Source organism: Podarcis raffonei, chromosome 3 (assembly GCF_027172205.1).
Source record: "Podarcis raffonei isolate rPodRaf1 chromosome 3, rPodRaf1.pri, whole genome shotgun sequence".
In the NCBI taxonomy this organism is placed as follows: Eukaryota; Metazoa; Chordata; class Lepidosauria; order Squamata; family Lacertidae; genus Podarcis; species Podarcis raffonei.
This window is the reverse complement of record NC_070604.1, coordinates 108,561,885-108,579,100: the sequence shown is the minus strand read 5'-3', so window position 1 is coordinate 108,579,100 and position 17,216 is coordinate 108,561,885. Positions and strand designations below refer to the sequence as shown.

Genomic DNA, 17,216 nt, shown 5'->3' with positions numbered 1-17,216 from the left:
GATGAACCGCATGGTCCCTTCCAACTCTACAATTGTTAAGAAAGGCTGTTTCACTCTAGGAAATATCCGTGGCACCTCTAAATTCCTATCTCTATGGGAGTGACGCAACGCCGCCCAGGCGCAGGATTTTGAACGAGCGTCGAGCGTGCTTACGTCCATTTCAGTGCGCCGGGAACTGGGCGACTGGGGCGCATGCGCAAATCCCTGGGGGTCTCGCGCGGGGTGCGTGTCGCGTTAAGGCCTTCGCTCTTCCGGCGCGTCGTGCGGGCATCTCCTCAGTCGAGGCCGGTTCGGTCGGGTTTCGAAAGGGCTAGAAGAAGCAGCCGCGAGCGGTTGGCAGGCGGGCGGGATGTCGGGGCCTACGGGAGGTTCGGCGGGCTCGGCCCGAAAGCGGCTGCTGAAGGAGGAGGACATGACCAAAGTGGAGTTCGAGACCAGCGAGGAGGTGGACGTCACCCCCACCTTCGACACCATGGGCCTCCGCGAGGACCTCCTGCGCGGCATCTACGCCTACGGTGCGCGCGCGGAGCCGGGGGGGGGGCGGGCTGGCCGCGCTGCCGTCTCCGCGGAAGTAGGGCGGGCGGGCGGGCGTGGAGGGAGGGAAGGGGTAAGGGAAGCAACTCCCCGCCCCCCCCCGGGACGGTTTCGGCCGTTATTCTTACTTGCGTTCGGTGCTTTTTATGTATCCTCCTCTGCCCAGGTAGGCGCCAGTGTGAGATTTAAATAACGGCGTTAAGATTCGAAAACAATTCAAAGGAACACTTTATAAGATTTTTTATTTTTAATGTAAAAAAGGTAAAGGGACCCCTGACCATTAGGTCCAGTCGTGGCCGACTCTGGGGTTGCGGCGCTCATCACGCTTTAGTGGCCGAGGGAGCTTCCGGGTCATGACTAAGCCGCTTCTGGCGAACCAGAGCAGCGCACGGAAACGCCATTTACCTTCCCTCCAGAGCGGTACCTATTTATCTACTTGCACTTTGATGTGCTTTTGAACTGCTAGGTTGGCAGGAGCAGGGACCGAGCAACAGGAGCTCACCCCGTCGCGGGGATTCGAGCCGCCGACCTTCTGATCAGCAAGTCCTAGGCTCTGTGGTTTAACCCACAGTACCACCCACGTCCCATTTTTAATGTAGTACCATTGTAATTCGTCCCCACGTGTGTTTTCATTGGGTTGTTTGTTTTACTTCCATGAAATTTATACGCCGTAAGAATCAAGCAAATTCCTCGAAGCAGCGAAACCTCCTGCTTAATATCAGTTGGCAGGGAGTTCCAAGGTGTAAGCGCCACCACACTAAATGATCAAGTTCATAGAAATGCGGAATGGGTATTATGTAGCACCTGTAGCAGTGCCTACATACACTTTTAGTATGTATTTTATTGCTTCTGCATTCAAAAACATCAGCTACATCAGGTTTTTTTAATGGGCACAGTGGCTTTTGTGTATTTTTGGGGTGAGGGCCTCTCCTTTGTGTTGGTGTATCAAAGTCTACAAGACGCAATACAAAAGGGAAAGGGGAAGAGGGTTGTGATGAGAATTGCTGTTGGAAAGTGTGCCCAAGATAGGATTTGTTCTGAATAAATCTGACTTCAAGCATATAAAGCAGTGGTGCTGCTAGACTTGAGCTCTGATCTGCCCCAATTACAACGGGGTGATAGGACTTCTAGTCTAACAACACCTGGAAGGTAGCATGTTAGCTACCCTGGATTTGAAGTTTCTTCCTCTTTTCTCCCATAAATGCAAAAGCTTGTTTCAGATTTTAACCATACTCGAGAGTAAACCAGTTGAAATCAGTGGACTTAAGTTAGTCATTATTTAAATCTGCTGACTTCAGTGGGTGTACTCTGAATATGATAGTTTGATACAACCCCTTGTTATTTATGGAGACATCAAATCAAACTTCCCCTTCTTGGTCATTTGTAGCTGCATCCCTCATTGAATTTTTACTTTGTGAATTTAGAGACGTGCGAAGTTTGCACATTGTCACTGGCCACTTTTATTCCCAAATAATAAATGTTGGCACCTGACTGTCACTTTTCCCTTCCTCTCCCCAGTCTCCTTCCTAGCTCCTATTACTGTTTAAAATTGAGTGCCAACAGCTATAGATTTCAGTGCTTTGGTTTCTAAATGTTGGTTTTATTACAGTACTGCTCTGGCCAATATTTTTAGAGTACATGATGTAATTAGAAGGGAATTGTAACCTTTATAAATGAATTTTGTAGGTTTTGAGAAGCCTTCAGCTATCCAGCAGAGAGCTATCAAACAGATCATTAAAGGAAGAGATGTGATTGCACAGTAAGTGAAATTGCACACACACACGACTTTGGGATATTGTTAGACTAAGAATGCAAATAGTTAATTGAATAATAAGAGTTGGAAGGGACTCCAAGGGTGATCTAGTCCAACACCCTGCAATGCAAGAATCACAGGTTAAGCATCCATGACAGAAGGTAATTCAACCTCCGCTTAGAAACTTGCAATAAAAAAATGGCTTCCTATTTATTTATTTTAAAAGTAATAGCAATCCAATTTAAACTTCCCACTCTAAAGGGGGTCAAGGTCTGCCTCACAGGATCACAGGGTGGGTGGGTGTGGGTCCTCCACCTCATCCACACAAGCCCTGCTCCAACAGGCCCCCCCCAACTCACCAGCTTCATGCTTTACTCAGCTCTTGCCATGTTCTTAAATTGTAAGGAACAATGCTTTTGAATGCACAGGACTAGAGTAAGTTCAAGAGGGCAATTTATGGCATGTTTACTCAAAACTAAATCCCATTGGGTTCATTGGGCCTTGCTCACTAGTAAGCATGTGTAGAACTGCTGTCTCCATGAACCATTTAGAAAGAGATGCCTTTACTTGGTGTCTTTTACTCTCTGACACAATCCCAGCTATAATTCTTACCTGTAGGTATAGTTTTTCATAGATTAAGGTTACCAGATGTCCCCATTTCCCGGGGACAGTCCCCAGATTTACAAATCAGTCCCCATACAAAATCCATTGAAGCTGAAGTGTCCCCGGATTCATGAAAAAAATCTGGTAACCTTGTCATAGATGGCATTCATAGGTAGCTGTAGGTGACCTCCCACATTGATCTCATTGTGACCATATGCCTATAACTGTCTAAAATTAGAATCTAGATGTTCAGGAGAATTCTCACTTACTTTGCATGTAAGCTCTAGTACTAGCTTAATGTATTGTAAACCACTTTTATCTTAGGTTAAATAAGCAGTAAAGCAGATAATCCCAGTAGACAAAGTTTGTTCCATTTAGAATTGATTAGCACAGTACATATATTAGTCTTAAATTTTATATGGAGGCTGGTCTCAGGTAGATTTGCATATCTGGTTTCATTAATGGATAATCTATCAAAACTATTTTGATAGTACTCAACAAGGTTAATGTTGTATATGGTGATATTTATTGCTTATGTTTTCAGACACAGCTATTAAAAATACTATTCTTTCTAGATCACAGTCTGGAACAGGCAAAACAGCAACGTTTTCCATCTCCGTTCTACAGTGTCTGGACATCCAGGTACCTTTGGAACACAAATACCCAACACTTATTTTTGAAGATGCAAATAGTGTTCTGACTAGTTATAGTATATAATCTCATTGTCTTAGCATTGACCAAGGACAGCATTCCAGATTAATTACATTTTTTGAACATTGGATTCCATCCCAAATACTCTATACATGCTTTGTCTCATTAAGGGAGATCATAAGTTGATATGTGAACACTTCAGATAACTTTTTAGAAGGAATGAAGGCTGCAACACTTAAACTGTTTTGTTTCAATCAGGTTCGTGAAACGCAAGCATTGATACTGGCACCTACCAGAGAATTGGCAGTACAGATTCAGAAGGTAAGCAAATCTCATACAAAATTGTAACTTATGAAAATGGAATGCTGCAGCATCTCTAGGCCCTGTGAGAAGCTCTGTTCTCCTTCCACTACAAGCAGCTCAGTTATCTCAGGTGGGTGCAGCATTATATTGAAGCCTCGGTGCCCTGTGGATGCTTCTAGAGTGGCTGCAAATGTTTCTGCAACTGCCTAAACAGAATGGTGCAGCATACAAGCGCCCTTAGAGTTAACACTTAGCACAATCACAGTGGTCTCTCCTGATTTAAATTCTGAAAGCCCATAGTTTGCCTACAGTAGCATCTTGTAATTAGCAGCAAGTCTCAGACATGGTTTGAGAACACAGGATTGCAGCAACCTTCCAAATGCTAAGCAAGTTTGAATTGGGTCCGTGCTTGGATGGAAGACTTCCAGGGAGCCCTTTGTATGCCGCCTGGAGTTGTATAACAGAAGAATATATATATATATATATAGAATGCATTGCACCATTTAGCACTTTTGAATCTATCGAACAGGTGTAGAAATGGCTGCAGCAACAAGACAAAAGAAGTCAAACACTCCTGACTTAGAAAATGAAATAGTATTTACACGCAGGAGAATGCGCCTCTTCAGTCTCTGACACATTCATTCACAGGAGGTGTCATGGCTCTTGCCAGGGTCCCTGGTTCAGTTACTGTTTGGGTTGTGTAGTACCCTTGAATATAAGCTGTTTGTGTGCTTGCTTCTGCAGGGGCTTCTTGCTCTCGGTGACTACATGAATGTCCAGTGTCATGCCTGTATTGGTGGGACCAACGTTGGTGAAGACATTAGGAAGCTGGATTACGGACAGCATGTTGTTGCTGGCACACCAGGGCGTGTATTTGGTGAGATTAATTTTATTAAGGAAAACCAAAGAATTTGCCTTAATGTGTTGAGTAGACACTTGTAAGCTTTATGCTCAAGATACTTTTCAGTCCTTAGTTCTGTGCTCCAGGTGTGGAAGTACAGCTGTGGTTCTCTTACCCCTGTCCTCCCCATTCCTCCCTTATTCTGCACTTTGTCTTAGTTTTAAACAATCAATGAAAGCACCATATAAACAGAAATACAAGGTGGGAACTACAGAAAATTAGGTTGAGTAGGGCTGTTGCTTTATAACTTTTGTATAATCAGATTTTTTGTGTGTGTGCTTGGGAAGTATACTACTGCTGTAATAATCCCAATTAAGATCAGACTCCCTTTGCTCCTCTGAGCCATCAGTTTGCAGAATAAAAATTGACTCTCAGCATCTCTGCTAGATCCCTGTTTCTTGACGCAAATCTGAAATCTTTCAGATATGATCCGTCGCAGAAGTCTAAGAACTCGTGCCATCAAAATGTTGGTTTTGGATGAAGCTGATGAGATGCTCAATAAAGGTAAAGAATTATTTTAACCCCAATGTCCTAAATTTTTGTTGTGGATGCAAGTCATGGGTTTTTTTCTATAAAAATCCAAAATCCAAAACAAGTTTGCCTAAAGTGTCAGAGCAATGTGTGTTTTTCTGTCCTACAAATACTTGGAAACGCCTTCCAGGTGGCCTCAGGATGGTTACTGAGGGCTAACTTGCCAGAAATCATGTGCTATTTTTCATTAAGAAATGTAAGTGCTTTCTAGGGTCACTACCACATAATGATAAAAAATACCATTATACAGTGGTACCTCGGTTTAAGAACAGCCCCGTTTATGAACTATTCAGTATAAGAACTCCGCAAAACCAGAAGTAGTGTCCCAGTTAGTGAATTTTACCTTGGTCTACGAACAGAAACAAAACTGGAAGGCACCGGTGGCGGGAGGACTCATTAGAGAAAGTGCGCCTCGGTTTAAGAACAGCTTTGGTTTAAGAACGGACTTCTGGAACGGATTAAGTTCGTAAACCGAGGTACCAATGTACTTGTTAATTATCGGCAAGGCACCAAATAATTATTTGGTGAGTAGGCAGGAAAAATCTATGGCTAAGTGTCATCTGCAGCTATAGCTCCCCACACACTGAAGCTTTATGCCATAATATTAAAACAAGTGAGAGTGAACCTTACCTTTTTAGATTGGAGGGGTAAAGTGATGAAAGGTGAGTTTGAGCTCCATGTTGGGCAAAAGATTTCTGCATTGTAGGGGGTTGGACTAGATGATCCTCGTGGTCTTTTTCCAACTCTTCAGTTCTACGATTGTCAGTGCTTCATTCGTTAGCAGCTTGCAGAACTGCTAGCTTGTATTTTGTTTAGTTGCAAGTCACTTTGGGTTGTCCTGGGCAATATAAAATGACTAAATGCTCCTGCCAACCTAGCAGTTCAAAAGCATGCCAGTGCAAGTAGATAAATAGGTACCGCTGTGGCAGGACGATAAAACAGCATTTCCGTGGGCTCTGGCTTCTGTCACGGTGATACATTGCGCCAGAAGCAGTTTAGTCATGCTGGCCACATGACCCACGTGTCCTGTGGACAAATGCCGGCTACCTCAGCCTGAAAGCGAGATGAGCGCTGCAACCCCAGAGTCACCTTTGACTGGACTTAATCGTCCAGGGGTCCTTTACCTTTTTACCTTTACCTCTGTCAAATGTGCTTCACCAATTCAGCAGACAGACAGCAATACTTACCCAAGCAGTTCCTGGGGTACTCTGGACTTAAGTTGCCTGGGGCTTTGTAAATGAGTACAGAGACCTTAAGCCTTGTTTGGTAGTAAATGGGCAGCCAGTCCATTCTGCACCAGCTGGAGCTTCCAGACCAAGCCCAATAGAGTGCATTGTAATCCAGCTTAGAGGTTACCAACACATGGACTATAGTGATTGGGCATGGAGGAAACAAATCGAGTGGCTTTGGTTGTAATAAATGTGCACAAGGTACAATAAGGTTCTCAAATGTACCCTCTCTTGTTTGGTTGGTTTATCTAGGTTTTAAAGAGCAAATTTATGATGTGTACAGATACCTTCCTCCAGCAACACAGGTGGTTCTGATCAGTGCCACCTTGCCACATGAGATATTGGAGATGACCAACAAATTCATGACTGACCCCATCCGCATTCTGGTCAAGCGGTGAGTGAGTGAGTTTACGAGTTTAGCTCACGTTGGTGCTTCCTCTTATATTAGTAGTTCTGAATCTGATGACAGTGAGTGTTAAATATCTGAAATATTTTCTCTGAATGCATTTGATTGTTTCCTTCCTGATCCTTGTCCTGCTGTCTAAATTCTTCTGGAGGGTATGAAAACTGGGATTTTGGCCCCACTGGGTTTTCTTGAGGCAGATACAAAAGTGTTTTGTAAACATTGTACTTAGCATTTGTATAGCACTTTGCCTGCATATTCAAAAAGCACGCTGTAAGGCATGTCATTGTTATCCCCATATTACAAATGGGAAGGTGCAAACAGAGGCTGAGAGGTTATTGACTATCCTAAGGCCTCTCAATAGGTTTCTGGCTCAGGTGGGGACTTTCCAGCTCTTATCCACCACATTGTGTCACTTCTCTTTGCCTTGTTAATTGCAGAATCAACTATTGAGTTTTAAAATTGGACAGATTTACACTATATTACCATCTGGCAATTTAACTATAGACATTCCTGTAGACTTGAATGGACAGTTCTAGAGAATAACACTGCAGTGATAAATGTTCAGTTTTATAAATGTAATGTCTTAACAATTTAAAGTCAATCAGCTCAAAATTTCTCCCCTCTCCTGCCTCTATCCAGTGATGAGTTGACACTAGAAGGGATCAAACAGTTCTTTGTGGCGGTGGAGAGGGAAGAATGGAAGTTTGATACATTGTGTGACCTGTATGACACACTCACCATCACACAGGCTGTCATCTTCTGTAACACCAAGAGAAAGGTACGTCAGCAACAAACAATGCCTGATTTAGTCAAGTCATGATTCATGTTGGCACTGACAGTTGGGCAAAACTAAAACTAGCTTTTTTTGGAGGATTACTCCTGCCAGATTTAAAAATTAACTGACTGCTCCCTGGCTCAGGTTGACTGGCTGACTGAGAAGATGAGAGAAGCAAACTTCACTGTTTCATCCATGCATGGTGACATGCCCCAGAAGGAAAGGGAGTCCATCATGAAAGAATTCAGATCTGGGGCAAGGTATGGCAGCAATTTTTGAATATAGCAGGGATGGGGAAACATTTCTGGAAAGAGAGCCACATTATCCTACTGGAAAGGTGTTAGGGTTCCCCCCCCCCAACAGTGGGCAGAGCAGGACCCAGAATTGGGCAGAACAAGATCCCAAGCTATTTCCCATGGACACAGAAGCATATACAGTGGTGCCTCGCAAGACGAAATTAATTCGTTCTGCGAGTTTCTTCGTCTTGCGGATTTTTCGTCTTGCGAAGCACGGCTATTAACGGTACTTAGCGGCTTTAAGAAAAAGCGGCTTTAAGAAAAAGGAAACAAACTCGCAATTAAGAAAAAGGAAACAAACTCGCTATTAACTTAGCGGCTTTAAGAAAAAGGAAACAAACTCGCAAGAACTTGCAAGACGTTTTTGTCTTGCGCAGCAAGCCCATAGGGAAATTCGTCTTGCGAAGCGACTCAAAAAACGGAAAACTCTTTCGTCTTGCGAGGCATTCGTCTTGCGAGGTACCACTGTATATAATTATTAACTCCATTCATGTTTCACCTTTCCCCAGAGACTTTAACCAAGATTGTGTGTCTATTTTAAGTTGGCCAGTACCCTTTGTCCTTGCTTTGCAAAAGGCAAAAAGAACAGGGTTAACCTAGCAGAAAAATGCAGATAGAATGAATGCACAGCGGAACAAGTCTTGTGAAGTAGCTACATAGAACTTTGAAATGAAATTTCATCCTGAAAATTGCATGCATGCCATTGTAATATCACGGACAACTCTTTGCATATTTGCAGAAAACACAAGTCTGTGGAGACATTTTCCTTTCTACTTGGATCTTTTGCAGTAATTTTTGCAAAGGAACAAGTGTAATTTATGAGGGTCTCTGCAATTCACTAACTGCTTTTTTCTTTTTCTTTCTACAGCCGAGTTCTTATTTCTACAGATGTTTGGGCCAGAGGTTTGGATGTTCCCCAGGTGTCCCTAATTATTAACTATGACTTGCCAAACAACAGAGAATTGTATATACACAGGTAAGTGTGCACATATATTAAACTCTAATTTTGCAATAGGAAGCTTTGAAAAAGGTTTTGGGGTAGCAGCTTTCCCTTTCCAGCTGTCTAAAATGGGGGGGCAAGTGAAAAGGGAGATACTCAGACGTTTTGGGGGGACCCTTAAGATTTCTTCCAGAAAAAATGATGGAAGATTTCAGAATATGGTGTTTAACAAAGAAAATGCTCCTGCTTTTTTAAGTCCTTCACAAAACTTATATTTAGCATGAAAGATGTGTCTTTTAAAAAACTTGTAAGATGAATTGTTGTCTAGAATATATGGCACATGTCCATCATTAGTTTTTTGGTTGGTTGAAGTTGTTTTTGGTTGCCCTGAGCAAGATAAATGTAAACAAATGTAATAAATAAACAGTATAGGAAAATTCTGATTTGTGGGATAGATGGCTTATTTAATTTCACTGATTCTGAGTCCCGCTCTTGCCCCACCAGGATTGGTAGATCAGGCCGTTACGGCCGGAAAGGTGTCGCCATCAACTTTGTAAAGAACGACGACATCCGTATTCTGCGAGACATTGAGCAGTACTATTCCACTCAGATTGATGAAATGCCCATGAATGGTGAGTATCTGATTCTTTGCCTAACCTGGTCCTACTCAGGCAGATAGCCATCATCTTCTTTGGATTGACTGGTTACACTGCATGTATGAAATAAATAGCTGTTCACCAATCAAACAGAAGCTTTGTGATTTCAAGATTGCTGAAGGGAAGGAAGATAGGCCTTCCATCACACGCAGCATGCCAGCTCAGTGATGAACAGGCTCCATAATGGTATTTCTGCTGTACAGTAGACATTTTAAATTGGACCTGTTGTCCCAGCTGGAATCCTGTTAATAGATGAGAGATGATGCTGTGGAATTATACACAAATATTAACGCTAAGCAAGCCTGTGCAAATGTTACTCCTGCCATACAGTATAGCAAGGAAATAAAAACAGATCCCTGAAAGTTCAGATAAGCTGCTCTCTTAAACTTCCATCAGTTCCGTCCACATACATTCCCTATCAAAGTTAGTTGCATTTTCTTAGCCATATACTTCATAATGGAATATGTGGTGGATATTAGGAATCCAGGGCTCTGTGCTCCTCCATGTTGGACACTATCCACTGTGCCAGACTGTCTCCCCAGCCTTCTGTGTACTGCAATCACGGCTCTTCAGCTGGTCCCTAACCATAAATTCATCTCTTTGTTCATGCACGTAAAGTTGTAAGCTATATGTCAAATGGATAAATGTTTGGCTTGACCCTCAAGCAGGCTGCACAAGTATTGTGATAAATACTGTTTGTGCTCAGCTTATTATCATGCTTTCATTATGTTATCTCTTTCTTTAATCTAGTTGCTGACCTTATTTGAAGGAACAGAATGGACTGAAGACTTTTAGCTGTGATTTGTTACAGCACCGGCTGCTGTTCACGGCTTCTTATCTTAAGACCATATTGTTGTAACTCTAAAATAGCTATATGTACATCTGATTCAATTAGGCCTGTACTTCTGAATATGGTTCTGAAAGATCAGAGTTGGCGAAAAGCATATTAGAAGCAGCTACAAGTTTGTGGTGATATTTTTTTAAAAAAACACTGTCATTGTGGGAATACCCTAAATGTAGAAAACTGTCTTTTTAATTTTCTGGATGGAAGCTGTAAAAGTAGCATCTCTGTAAATAAGGTGTTCATTGTCATCCTGCCTGCTACTATCTTTTTTTCTGATTAAAACAATGAAGTTTTCATATAAATTCCTTGTCAGCTGAATGGCAACTGGTGCTTTAGAACAAGTTCTAGTGTCATGCTTCTCAAACAAGGTCAAACGATTTTTAATTAGCGAGTGAAGAGGTCAATTTAAATGAAGTGTCTGATGATGCTATTTTATATATTTTCTAATTAAAGGTGCAGTGCAAGTGAATGCACTGTAGACATTTTCATGCTTTTTTCACTGTTCTAAAATCTTATTTATGTATTTATAGCAGGGAAGTGGTAACTTACAATTTGTGTGTATTGCAAGTACTGATAAAAGATTTTACCACGCCATATTTTACGTCAGATGCAGAGGTATGTTAAGATTCACTACTTGCTAGAGCAGTACAGACGACCGTAAAGTATTGCCACATAGTTATGTACACTCTGAGTTACCTTACAGTGACTGTAATGTATCAACTATCTCGTTAGGCAGCATTTGCATGTGGACTTTCATTCTGTAGTGCTTTTTAAATGGTTGGATGCTGTTTCTAGCCTTTAGTGACCAATCTGAGCATCATTGTTAAAGTGGTCTTCATTTGAAGTGTGGACCACAATAATGGCTGAGCTCCTCTCCAAGGTGAATTAAATGAAAGTTAGCAGCCCTATCTACCTCAGTGTTCCTGTACAGAATGCTTACTGTATTTAAACACCTGGGGGTTGAATCCAGTTGGACAGCTTTTGATCCTGCGCATACCTCTGCTGATAACTGACTTTTGCTGATTCTTCCTCCCCATTGCAATACCTCTTTAAAATCTGTTCCAGAGAGTTGGGGACACCTTGCAGAACTAGGTGGAAAGCAGTATGGGGCGGCTGAAGGCTGAGTTGTGAAAAATAGCCTCCTCCCCTCCTCTTCTTTAGTGGCAGCACCTGCTGGGTCAAAAACTGTTGGGCTCTTTGCTGTGTAATGGAACTTAAGTTGCACAGAACTGAACACAATTTTGTAGAAGTTAGTCTCTTATGCTTACAAATAACCCTTGCTGGCCAGCACATCAAGAGATGCTATATAGTTGATACAGTAAAGTTACATCAACATTTCTAAATAAAAATCATGAGTTTAATTTCATATATACACAATTGATTTTAATAATGTACCGGAAAATAAATTACAGGAAATAACTTTAAAATGCAACTGAGGACAAAGTTTCACAACAAACATTCCCACTGATTTCCCATGGGGGTGAGATTGCAGTGCTCAAGGCAGTAAATATCACAAATATATCAAAAAACTCCAAATTGTGTTGATGCATTCACACATTTACATGAGCCACAAACATTCCTTTACAGGGACTGTACTTTGCCTATCACAGAACCAGGTTTTGCCATAAACTACAAAACTTTGATACAAAATTGTATTTATATATTTATATTTTTTACATGCCCTGTGGTTTCTTAAAAAATAACTAGACACACTGTACAGACAATCCTAACTCATTGCTTTGTAGCTGTAGGCAACGGCTTTTGTTTTTGGATGGATTTTCTCCCCCGCGAGTCGTATTAATGGCATTATATATACATGAAGGCTAAAACTGCAGAGAAAATCTGCTCTCGTTTCTCAATACGCGTATCCTGTAGGACAAGGTCTCCAAAGTTTAAAAGGCAAGACAATGTACACTTGAAGATAGCTTCCTTGGTTACAATTGTTACCTCCAAATGTAATTTCTGTGGAGATAATACACATGCATTTGGGTAATACTGGTAGAAAAGGCAGAAAAGCAAGGAGTAGCTAAATGTAGTGGCTCAAACATGACTCCGCAGCTGACTGCGACCGCTGATATGTCAGCTGGATTCATCATGTTAGCGGTTTACAAGTGTTCACAAAGTTAAAATATTTGATGGGATATTTTGTGGCTACATACATTCTGTTAAAAGATTTCCTTGTATAGGCTCGATAAATTACTTCCCTGAAAAACCCTTTTACAGTGGATATGTTTCTGCAAGACAGAGCCCACACCACCTCCCCCTGGGTACACTAGTGTCGAAGCAGATACCTCACTTTCCTGTTCTCTGTGGCACTGGGCTGTGTCTCAAGCAAAAAAAAGGAGAAAGCCTTAAAAGCCATCAAAACCTCTTACCCTGCACCCGCACCCTCCCACAATGTGACGGCAGCAAATTGAGAAGCCAGTCAGAATAATCTACTTCTCTAGAGTCAATGTAAACTTTGGTTTATTGAGTTCTCATTGTACAGCAAGCAAGTCTAGGATGGGCAGGCAGATGAAAGGAGATGAATGGTCAATCTGTCTTTAATCTGGCATGCTGAGACATCTGTTCAGTCAGGCCTGCTTTGAGAGAGTTTGTAACCGATTGTCTCATAGTATCCTCAATCAAATTATCACCAAGAGGTTTTATCACCTGCAGCATGAGAAATGTACAAAAATAAATAAACGTAACTCAAAACCCCAAACCCGCTGAAACATAAAAAAAGAAATTAGACAGAACAAAAATTAAAATCATGTATGAAATGCATCCCAAAGTATAATACAAAAAGAAAAAAAAAGATGAGTTTGGCTACCAGCATATGGTTAATAATTTCCAGAGCATTGAGTGGTTTCCTCCTATGTAGTATTTGACTGAATCCAAATCACGTTACAATTCCTAGAACGTCAGGTGCAATTTCATACCCTATAATGCATCTTCAACCTGGTATGCTTATAGCATTTATGTAAAGTGGGCCAGATGGTCCTGCTTACTGTCTATACGAGTTAAGTGTGAATGCTTCAGAAAGAAAAGAAAAAGAAAAGGGTAAAAATACTGGCTAATTTTTCTTCTTGTTATTGTTGGATGAGAGCCGCTGCCGTTGTGCTGAGGTAAGAGCACGGCGAATCACTCGACGTCTAACAACTTCAAAGAATTTGGAACACACCTAAAACATGGAAGCGAGTTGTTAGAAAAGCAGTTGGCAGAGAGCAGAGGGAAGGGGAAAGCAGTCTGGGTGTTAAAGACAGTCCCCACTGATATTCTCACCTTCTTGGGACTCCTCTGAAGCAAAGGAAGAAAGAGACAAGAGACAGGAAGGTGTAAGGTCAGTAGTGAAGGATAGGAGTTAGACACTGAACAAGACAGATTTTGCTTTCAAAATGTACAGGCTGATCTTGTAGGCTGGGGTCTGCCTTCTAAATACTAACTGCTGGGCCTTAAAAGTTTAGAACAGGTTATTCAAATTCACAAAAGATTTGGAGTGCAGCTTTCACAGTTCTATGCCACAATCTACCAAGGTCTTGCACCAAAAGGGAGTTCAAGAACAGTAAAAAACCTTTCTCCAAAGGTTAATGAAATGCATCTGGCTATTAGTGGTACGGGATCTGCTGTGTATGCTGAAGATACAGGTTCAGTTTCCAGCATTTCCAGGTAGGGCTGAGAAACCAGCTTCTGCCAGTCAGTGTTGACAATACTGAGCAAGATGAACCAATGACCCAATTCTGTATAAGGGAGATTCCCAAGTTCCTGGGCATGGAGCAAGTTTTAATCAGTAAAAGGTCATTTCCATGAGAAGAATCAATAAGCAAGTGAGAATTTAAAAACATTCTGAGTAAATCTATAGAAGCTGCTATGTACTATAGCCATGGGTGGCTTTGCAGTAGTGGAAGCCGGGGCACCCAATTTTCTAGAGGTCCCAATCCTGCCACAGCCCATCAAGCCATACTGCAAGCTGTTTTGGAGGGTCCCCCAAAGTGCAGGGTGCCCCATTCTGCTAGGACAAAGCCACTATTGGATACAACTCTTTATTTCCAAGCCCCATCAGTAAAGGTAAGGTCTCCAGATGAGCAGGAGGGGTGTTCATTTGGCACATGGGCTACAGAGGTTTCTACTATATTGTCTACAAACAGAACTGTAGACGGAACATGACAGGAGTGCTTGAATCACGTATCTTTGGTAACTGGTTGGTTACTCAGGATACTGGAATAGATCAGGGCTCTTGTGCTCTTTCTACATCTTAGTGAGATTCAGTACCCAAATCTTATAAAAGTTGTTTGTAGGAGGCAACATCCTAGTTCTATAAAAGCTCGGAGCAACCTTCCTACTCTTACACTTCTAAAAGAAGTGGCTCTGCGGCTGCTCCTGGCTGCAAAATTCCAGTTAGCCAGCAGGTGGCAATATAAGGGCATCCTTTTAGTCATGCAATAGGACTCAATAGAAAAAAATGACGTTTAGGCCAAGTCTAACCTAGGTTAAATAATGAGGGGACTCAACATGTGTACATGAAAAGCCACAAAGTACAAAATCATTCAGACCCAATGGTGGGCTACACATGGTGTGTTTGTGGTTCATTCTTTACATATTTACAATTCAAGATTCCTCCCATCTCTAGTTTCAGATTAAGGCTATTTACTAAGAGTAAGCCCTACTGAACAGAGTGGGACTCACCTCAGAGAAAACATGCAAAGGATTGTGCTAAGGGAACTATTAATTAGTTGATGAGAAGGCGCTCTCAAATATCTTGGAAGCTGCTACAGCAGAGCACAATGTGGCTTCTTTTGTTCAGGTTCAATCAAGAATTCATGTGAAAATCTTTTTGAACAAAACTCTGAAACCCTTTGCTGAAGTGCATACATACCTTGATGTGGCCAGCCATTGATGGCTCATAGTCCCTCCCCTACACAATAGGAATTTTAATGAAAAACCTCCTACCATGTGCCTAATTAAAGCTTTATGCTTGTCACATTCCAATTCCAAATCTCCTGCTGGCATGTTTATGCACTTAGTCTGTATACCAGTCTTTAAGAACTGATCATTTTGTGAATGAGCAATTTCAGTGTGCAGTAAGCAAGCCAACGTATGCTACAGCAGACGGTCCTATAATGTACTCAAGCTCAACTTCCATGAATTTTCCATTCAGTGTCATGACAACCAAATATGGAATCAGAACTGCTAGGATCTTCAAATGCCCATCCTCTTTGGAAAGACAGTTCTTACTTACCTTTTAAGAGTATAAACCAAACCTGTGGCCTTTTATGGACACACACAAAGGGAGATGAACTTACATTACTACCTCTGCCTTCTAGGGATTTTCAAAATCTGGTTTTATGATTGGGCATGGAGATACTAAAAAATATTCTGGGTGGATTTCAAAGGCTATTTCCACCAGGTTCATTCTCTAGTGATTTATTTCTGGTGCTTGTTCTTCATTCTTGCAGGAGGGGCATTTAGACCAACTACTGCTCAAGAACAGCAAAGTTGGCAAGTTTCTTCTGGAAGGAAAGCTTTTAGATCAAAGGTACCCACCTGATCCCATAGTAGCTCAGCCATCTGATCAATGAGTGTTCCAACTTCTCTGAATTCCCCAGAGTATTTAACGTATGCCCAAGTACAAAGGGAGACGAGAGCGACCCCCATTACAAGGTTACATAGGGTAGCTATGGAGTTCATTCCAAGGAAGCCAGTCAGTCCTGAGATTATGTACATGGCAAACATAACAGCAAAGAGAGTAGCAGGGGTACGGGCAGCATAGAAGAGGTTCTTGCCATCGTTGTGCTTCACAAAGTTTGCATAGACTTCGTCGAGCTCTTCATCAAGCTGGTCCTGGTAACGGCGACAGAAATCCTCACCTCCCATCTTTTTCACAGAACGGAACTGTTTTATGGCAAGCTCTTTTAGATCTTGGTGCTTTCGCTCTAAGTCTGCAGGAGCAATATAAGGCTTATCTCCTCCACAAACCTGTTGGAATAAGCAGAATCGACCTTTTAGCTTACATTATGTTAGATTTCCCCTAGTGTTATAGGGGTACAAGGGCTACAGGTGTAAGTTAGGTAAAGGTAAAGGGACCCCTGACCATTAGGTCCAGTCGTGACCGACTCAGGTTGTGGCGCTCATCTCGCTTTATTGGCCGAGGGAGCCAGCGTACAGCTTCCGGGTCATGTGGCCAGCATGACTAAGCCGCTTCTGGCGAACCAGAGTAGCGCACGAAAACATCGTTTACCTTCCCGCCAGAGCGGTCCCTATTTATCTACTTGCACTTTGACGTGCTTTCGAGCTGCTAGGTTGGCAGGAGCAGGGACCGAGCAACGGGAGCTCACCCCGTCGCGGGGATTCGAACTGCTGACCTTCTGATCGGCAAGTCCTAGGCTCTGTGGTTTAACCCACAGCGCCACCCATGTCCCTTAGACATGTGTAAGTTACCACACACAAAAAAGATGCAGTGTTTATTCTATAGGACAAGGACTGGGAAGAGCCAGGTTCAAATCCTCGCTCAGCTACAAAGCTCACTGGATTACCTTGAACCCGTCACTATCTCTCAAGACCAGCCTATCTCACAAGGTTGCGAGGACAAGTGAGAGGCAGAGAACCATGCATACCTTTGCAGAAAAGGCAGAATAAGTTTAAATAAATAAATAAAAAAGGAGGTGAAGGAGGAAGCTTCCCTTCACTGCTCCTTTTAAAAAAATGTAGTTGCTCTCCAGCCACCACCTTCGGAAAGACGGCTGCTTGTGCCTAAATCAGACTGACGCATGTGGAGCAAGGGCAACCAAAGGGCATTAATGTGTTAATTTTACATC

The 17,216-nt window shown here is 42.2% G+C and overlaps 2 protein-coding genes across 4 annotated transcripts in view; one reads left to right on the top strand and one right to left on the bottom strand.

Annotated features, from left to right (window-relative positions):
- The first annotated feature begins 273 nt into the window (after positions 1 to 273).
- On the top strand, positions 274 to 10,724 carry EIF4A3 (eukaryotic translation initiation factor 4A3). The gene is made up of 12 exons (XM_053383539.1): positions 274 to 515; positions 2,221 to 2,293; positions 3,466 to 3,532; positions 3,800 to 3,862; positions 4,589 to 4,721; positions 5,169 to 5,249; positions 6,758 to 6,899; positions 7,551 to 7,689; positions 7,831 to 7,946; positions 8,851 to 8,958; positions 9,427 to 9,554; positions 10,329 to 10,724. Exons 1-12 carry the CDS (start codon positions 350 to 352, stop codon positions 10,343 to 10,345), a joined length of 1,233 nt encoding a protein of 410 aa, XP_053239514.1. The 5' UTR covers positions 274 to 349; the 3' UTR covers positions 10,346 to 10,724.
- Positions 10,725 to 12,871: 2,147 nt separating this feature from the next.
- Positions 12,872 to 17,216, bottom strand: part of ATL2 (atlastin GTPase 2) — a 29,786-nt gene continuing 25,441 nt past the window's right edge. The window contains exons 12-14 of one of the 3 annotated variants that reach the window (XM_053383535.1): positions 15,946 to 16,377; positions 13,687 to 13,701; positions 13,081 to 13,585 (exon numbers count right to left, since the gene is read on the bottom strand). In XM_053383535.1, coding sequence (XP_053239510.1) covers positions 13,478 to 13,585; positions 13,687 to 13,701; positions 15,946 to 16,377 — 555 coding nt within the window. In that variant the 3' untranslated portion in view covers positions 13,081 to 13,477. The other 2 variants (XM_053383536.1, XM_053383534.1) reach the window with 2 other exon arrangements.

What these genes read in the sequence shown, in the direction of transcription:
- EIF4A3 (XM_053383539.1), top strand. Translation starts at nt 350, where the DNA reads ATGTCGGGGCCTACGGGAGGTTCGGCGGGCTCGGCCCGAAAGCGGCTG. An exon ending in TGATGAGATGCTCAATAAAG is followed by an intron (nt 5,250 to 6,757) that starts GTAAAGAATTAT and finishes TGGTTTATCTAG; the next exon opens with GTTTTAAAGAGCAAATTTAT. An exon ending in AGAGAATTGTATATACACAG is followed by an intron (nt 8,959 to 9,426) that starts GTAAGTGTGCAC and finishes TTGCCCCACCAG; the next exon opens with GATTGGTAGATCAGGCCGTT.